The following is a 7,435-nucleotide window of genomic DNA, read 5'->3' as shown; positions in this document are numbered from 1 at the left end:
GCCGATATGAACACTGGAAGAGGATTTCCTCGCTGTAATCATTCCTCCAGTTCATACTTGCTGTTGAAAGATCCCCTTTCAATGTGAGCGATGGGGGCCAAACACAGTCTACACAATCATTTTGTGCAAAAAAATGCATTTAAAAGATGACCTGAAGCTTATATGAGGCTTCAGCAGTCTGAGTTAGTCATATCAAATAGATATCTGCCACATTTACAGTCACTTTTTTAGCATGAAAGCCCCTTTTTGTGTTTCCTTGATGTACAGAAGAGTGACAAATTAAAGGAAAAACTGGTACAGGTGTGAATGTTTGACCATTTTGCTGGCATGGTTTGGGTCCACTTGTCCTCTTAGAGTATTGATTTACAGAGTCACTGTAAATCAATACAAAGTTGTTCTGGGTGAACACTTTTATCCTTCCAGAATGACAATGCCCCGATTCACAGGGCACGACGGGTCACTGAATGGTTTAATGAGTAAGAAAATGATGTGAATCATACGCTATGGAACTTCACATTGACCAGATCTCAACCCAATTGAACGCCTATGGGAGATTTTGGATCAATATGGTAGACAGCGTCCTCCACCACCATCATCAAACCATCAAATGAGGGAATATCTTTTGCAAGAATGGTGTTCATCCCTCCAGTAGTTTGCTTTAATTTGTTCCTTGTCTGTTTATTAACAGAAAGAATGACTTTGGCACTAAAAAGGCTGTAACATTGAAATACATCTACTTGATTTGACTAATTAGGACAACTGAAGTTTCATATTAGCTTCAGATAAACTTATTAAATACATTTTTGCACAGAAGGAGGCCTGTGGATTTTGGCCTCCATCACTTACTTTGTAAGTGCATAATGAATGTCAGAATGAGGAATGATTATAGCAAGAAAAACATGTTTCAGTGTTCATTTGGGCACCTGACTATTGTTTTAATTTAATATTTACTATTGTTTTTAGTCCTGCATGAAAGATCCTACTTAAGTAAAAGTACATAAATATTTGCAGCAAAATGTACTTAGAGTATCAAAGTAAAAGTACTTGTTCTACAGTGACTGATATATTATTATATATGACATAATTAGATTATTAATACTGAAGCATCAGTGTTGAAGCAGCATGTTACTGTTGTAGCTGCTGGAGGTGGAGCTAGTTTGAACTACTGTATATACAGGTAGCTAGTTTAGTCCAGTGGTTCCCAACCTACCCACCTGCCCCATAAAGTATGTATGAATGAAACAAGCAGATGAGTCATAACATATCAACACTGCTGTTTTCCATCAAAGTATTCTTACTGAAGCTCTAAATTGGAGAGATTTCTTGTATCCTGAAGTACATGCTTCCCTCTGGTGGTCACAGTAAAGGCTTGCAAGTTCCTTATTGCTCTCACATTATGGAGCATTATGGCTATATGGTGGTGTATCAAACCAGTTTAACATGTTTATTCTCTTTCCTTAAATATGTTGAGAGGTTGCAAACATAAAATAAAAAGCAACATAAAACAATAGTTATTTTGAAATACTGCTGAAACAATGAGTGTGGAATACAACATTTAGTTTGTCAAAGCAATAAGACGTGAGGTCTGATAGTTCAACCTGTCCTGTCATTGTCAAACTTTTTTCTTTTTTTGAGAGCTCCACATTCTTGTTTGTTCCTGTATGTACCTGCTGCAGATGGAGATGCACAGCGTCCTCGCATCACGACTGTCCTTTCGTCTCCTTTGAGCTCAGTATGGGACAGATGGTCAACTGGGAGGACAAGGAAGAGCACTGGGAGCAGTGGGTATAGATCACGACTCAGGCTACTCCTGACAAAAGGGCCTTTAATAAAAAAACAAAAAAACTGATGTTGTTCCTGCAGGTTTTACACGCTGATCTTGTTTCATGAAAATGGTCAGTTCACACTCACTGTAAGTGTGTCTTAAGTAAAAGTTGAAGTCACACAAGAGCAAATGCATCACATTACATCAGACAGCGATATTGATTTCATGTGAGTGCTGTCACCTTGGTGACAGAGTAATATGTATTTGTTTGCATGATGTGATGATGCTAAAATCTAATTTCTTCACTTGCAAAAGCAAAACTCTGCCTCAGACTGACAAAACACCACAAAGTAAGCCAGCGAAAAAACTGTTAAAATGTGAATTCAAGTAAACTGAGTCCAAGCTGCTGCAAAATGTAACTATAAACTACTTTAATTAGCAGTAATGGAGGAAAAACTTAGATCATTTACTTAAGTAAAAGTATACAGCATAGTTTAAAAATACTCTTACCAGTAAAAGTCGTCTATTCAAAATTCCTCTTGAGAAAAGTACAGAAGTATAACCAGCAAAATGTACTTAAAGTATCAGAAGTATTTGTTCAGCATTAAAGAATGGTCCCTTTCACAGAGTTAAATGTATATTACATGTGTTTACATTTGGAGACATCACACTCAATCTGAACAAGTCTAATCAGTCACAATAACTGAAAACATCTGTGTGGGTGTGCAGGACCTTTAATCTGTAATAATGCAGCATATTTTATAAATTGATCTCATGTTTTGTCTGTGAAATCAAGGCAACTACTGTTAAATTAAATGCAAAAAAAAAAAGTTAAAAAAAAGTAAAAATAAGAAGTAGAATGTTAGTAAAGCACAGGTATAAAGTATACAGGGCTGAACAGTGACTGTGAAGTGTTGGCATTGATTGATCTGATCTGAAAAAGGAAACACCGACATTGAAGCACTTTTTTTTTTTTTTTTTTTTTTTTTTTTTTTACAAATAATTACTATCGTATTATCTTATTTTATTTAGTTTTAGAGTTTTTGCACTATGATGTGTTTCAATGTCAATCATCAGATTTTTTCTTCATGTTTGTCTTTTTTCAGTGACAGTTTTTTGTTTTTAATACTCTTTTTTTTTTCAGTGTCACTGGTTTTCAGTTTTAACTTTCTGTTTTTCAGTTTAAGCTTTCTGTCACTGTTTTTTGCGTTTAGAGGAGGGGTTTTCGGGGAGGGGCAAGGAGGGCATGATTTACATATAATCTGCATATACATATAATCTACATATGTCACATATGCTCCTCCCCGAAAACCCTTCCTCTAAATGCCAAAACGGTGACAGAAAGTTGAAACTGAAAACAGTGACACTAAAAAAAATACCCAACAGTGTAAAAAAAACAAACAAAAAAAAAATTAAAAAAAATGTCACTGTAAAAAAGACAGACATGAAGAAAAACATCTGAAGATTGACATTTAAAAACACATCGTAATGCAAAAAAATATCCCAGATAAAAAGATTTTAAGTTTTTTAATGCCTGGATTTTACTTTTCAGTAAAACTTTTTGTAATACAAGTAGCATAAATTGGAAATACAAGTACTTCAAAGTGTACTTAAGTAAATGTTCTTTCCACCACTGTTAATCAGGAGGTAATAATGACACTATTCATCCTCCGTACATTGCTGTCATTCATACCTGCTGTTGACCACTAGAGGGCAGCAAAAGTCTGACATGCGCAGACGCTCTTTACTCTGTTTGTTTGTTGTTACTTCCGTAGCCTGTCTAGCTAGGCTAACACCACAGGGGACTGGAACCATAAAACCTGCTCACACACACCCACTTGATAACAGTTATTTTAAGATGTCCACCCCGCTGCTCCTCAGGGCTTTCGTTAACGAGCGGCTGACAGCTGCGGCAGAGGAAATATTTGAGGTTTTTGAACGAACGATAGCAAAATATGAAGAAGAAGCTTCCAGCTCTCAGCAGGAGATTGAGCGTCTCAGAGGACTGCTGCTGGATTTAGTTTCAAACCAGAAAACAGGTCTGTTTACTTTTCTTTACTCACATCTGTCTGTGTCAGTTGGAATAATGTTTTCACCGCTTTACATTTTATGTTTCTGTAACGTTATTGTAAATGCGGCATTTTTATGGCCCTGAATTAAGTAGCTAAGCTCTAATTAGTGCTGCAGTCAGTATTTTTTCACAATTGGTTGTTTAAAAAAAAAAAAAAAAAAAAAGAAATTTCACATTTTGTTCTTTAAACAGTAAGTATAACCCTTTAGTAATGTGTTTAAATGTGTTTTTCCATGATTTTTACTATAGGCAATGTCTAATAAATACTGAATCATCATTGTAATCAAATTTGTATTCTTTCATTGTCAACAAGTTAGTTAATTAATAGACTAACTAGTACAGCATAATTTACTGAATTTATTCACTAATTGAGGGTCTGTAATATCCAGATGATAAAATAAGAACATTTCTCATTAACTTGAAGACAACTTTTAAAGCCTTACTGATATTACGGTGATACCAATACATTTAAGAGCTTTAAAGATTCCCACCAGAAATGTTTTTAGATATATAAACATACTTTGAATAATCATTTATGTCTAATATGTTTCCTTTTATTTGTCCACAAAAAAGTACAATTATCTCATCAAAATCAGTAAAATTACATCTAGTTATTCTCCCTCATGAAAAAATCCAAAATCTATGAATAAGTAAACATTTTTCATTTCAAAAGTTTAACTATTGGACACAAGATGTCCCTTTCTACATTGTAAAGTCCAATGTTTCCACATCCCACTTGTGTCAGTTGAATATTAACCCACATTTTATGCCATTACGTGCACGTTAAACTGAGAATTAAGGTGAGAACAGAGAAACTTTCCCCCTTCATCAGGTAAAATGTGAAAACAGCCTTTTAGTGTCAAACTTTGCACAAACATCATTCTGCACAGTGAAGCTGAAACATCACAGTGAGAGAACAAAAAGCAAATCACATTTTTGAGTGGAGCGGGACTTTAAAATAATCCCATCACAATATACCGGCTGATGTTGATCCCTTAGATTTGTTTTTAAATAACTGTGACCAAGGTATGTACCGAGCGTGGCATTTTACATTTGAAAAAAACCTCTCAGCACTTTCTGTCGGACAAACTATGTCACAGTGACACAGTTTCTAAATAACCCCAACATATCTTCGGCATGGCTGTATTGCAGTTTCTTGTTACTTATCAGTGAACATATACGCTGATACCAATACATCTTTTATAAGATAATATCGGCTTTGAACACGAACCGTGTCACAACATCCATTTATTGTTGGGAACACAGTGATCTTGTCAGCACAACATCATGGTTCTTGTTCCTACATGATGATATATTCATAAAATGTAAGATCCTTTTCCAAGTTGATAACATCTTGTTCTCACAAGAAACAACAAATACCATCTTCTGGACCAGCTGCTGTCTGCTAAATGACTCAGTTGTTCAATTTAAATAAGGAAAGTTTTTGACCACTTATAGTTTAATATAGTCAACATAACTCCCTAATCTTGAGAGCATAGACACTATTATTTTGCCTTTCTGCCATAGAGGATTGAACACAGAACAACTGATCATTAAATATTGTTTGTATTTTATATCCATATAAATGTATTACCACAAAATTCTCACATTGAGATATTTTACTTCACAGGTGTCATAAATCTGACTTAAGTCTTGAAATAATAAATAAATAATGAAATAATAAAAAATATTTTTAATATTTTTTTTTTTAATTTTTTTTTTTTAATTTATTAAGTGTCTAAAACAGTGCCTCAAAATGAATAACACAAATTTAACGTTTTATCAAGTGATTTTAATACTTTTTAGTGGGTTGAATTTTGCAACATGTCAATATAAGATATAAGATATAAGAAAAATATATTCTTCCAGCTCATATCTGGCATCATATAACCTGTTTGTCACTATTTTGGGGATAAAACTGAAGCAGAAAATAAAACAAAATCTTTACTCTTTTCTCCAGAGATCTCTCAATCGTTGGTCTGTAAAGAGGAAACTCCCCCTGAGCAGCAACACTGTGAGCAGGAGTCGAGTCTCAGCGTCTGTCAGAGGGAACCAGAACCCCGACAAGTCAAAGAGGAAAATCAGGAACTCTGGACCAGTCAGCAACAAGAAGATCAGGTTCAAGAGTTTAAGGAGGCTGATGTCCTGTACCTGCCGCATTCCTCTGCTTGGGGACAAAATGAGCAGGAGGACACGAAACCGTCTCTGCAGCCTCAGACTCAGATCGGTGAAAGTGAGGAGCAGTTTCAGGAGTTGCAGGAAACAGAAGAGGCACACTTCATGCTACCTCTGTCTTCACAACCTCTGATCCAAAATGAAAGTGCCCAAGATGGAAGAGAAAGGGCAAATCACACACAGACAGAACAAAGTCAGATCTGTGCTATCTCTGATCCATCTCATTTGAATTCAGTTATACCCAACTTTCACTGTTACTTGTGTGACAAATCGTTTTCCTCCAATCATCACTTGATAAATCACGCTTTCCGCATGCATTCGAAGGACGCAGGTGTCCTCTGCGCCGTGTGCGGAAAGACCTTGGAGGCCACCGAAAGTCTTAGCGTGCACCTTAAATCACACAAGGGCTCGAAATGTTGTCACGTGTGCGGTAAACAGTGCAACAGTACGACCATCCTGACTGAGCACATGGCCAGCCACGCCGGGGTAAAACTACATCGCTGCCATGTTTGTGGGAAAGAGTGCAGCCGGAAAGGGGATCTGAAGATACACATGAGGATCCACACGGGTGAGAAACCTTTCCGCTGCTCTCACTGTTTTAAAAGTTTCACCCACAGCGGACATCTGAGGAAACACATGCGAAGCCACACAGGAGAGAGACCGCACCAGTGTGATGTCTGCGGCAGAGGGTTTCTACAGAGTGCACACCTGAAATACCACTTACGGACTCACGCTCGGAAATACTGACTGTTTTCTAAATATTTTTTTGGGGGGGGGGATTTTATGCCTTTTTATTATAGCGACAACGGAGAGAGTCAACAGGAAATGAAGGGGAGAGAGAGAGAGATGGGGTGGTGACATGCAATAAAGGTCTGCTGCCGTAATCGAACTGCGGATGTTACAGTTATGTGGCAGGCATCTTAAGCAGTAGGCTACAGAAATATTGACTGTTTTTATGCACCTGAGGTACTTTACATGTTCCTCTTCACTGTTAACATAACCTGTGTTGTTGTGGGAACTCAATAGCAACTAACAGGAATGTGCTTTTTTCTCAGTAGAGTCACTATTTTGATTAATAACACTGCTGTTAACAGGAAAAATAAACACTATTTGAATGATGTTAAATCTGTGTGGCTTGTTTTAATGGTTTATCTCAACCTATGCTTTAATCACATGCTCATAACTGATCATTAAAACAACCCCTAGAGACAGGACACCCACTAGAGATGACTTCTTGTCTTAGGATTCATATCCCATTGTGCTGGTCTGAGTCGCATCCAGAGAGAAATCCTGACTCCTATGTTGTTTTAAAAGAATAAATGAGTCAGTTAGTGTGTTTTTGATTTGGAAGGGTCGGGTTTTAATCAAGATGCCCACACAAAAATATGCTTAGCTGATATTTTGACATATCACAGTAGGAAAAG

At 36.6% G+C, this 7,435-nt stretch overlaps 1 protein-coding gene across 1 annotated transcript; it reads left to right on the top strand.

Moving 5' to 3' along the window:
• Positions 1 to 3,499: 3,499 nt before the first annotated feature.
• Positions 3,500 to 7,136, top strand: LOC137197230 (zinc finger protein 596-like). Its single transcript, XM_067610499.1, has 2 exons — positions 3,500 to 3,804; positions 5,797 to 7,136. Exons 1-2 carry the CDS (start codon positions 3,624 to 3,626, stop codon positions 6,756 to 6,758), a joined length of 1,143 nt encoding a protein of 380 aa, XP_067466600.1. The 5' UTR covers positions 3,500 to 3,623; the 3' UTR covers positions 6,759 to 7,136.
• Positions 7,137 to 7,435: the final 299 nt, after the last annotated feature.

The sequence above is a fragment of the Thunnus thynnus genome, chromosome 14 (assembly GCF_963924715.1).
Source record: "Thunnus thynnus chromosome 14, fThuThy2.1, whole genome shotgun sequence".
Taxonomy (NCBI): Eukaryota; Metazoa; Chordata; class Actinopteri; order Scombriformes; family Scombridae; genus Thunnus; species Thunnus thynnus.
The sequence above is the reverse complement of the archived record's forward strand: the minus strand, read 5'-3'. Positions and strand labels throughout refer to the sequence as shown.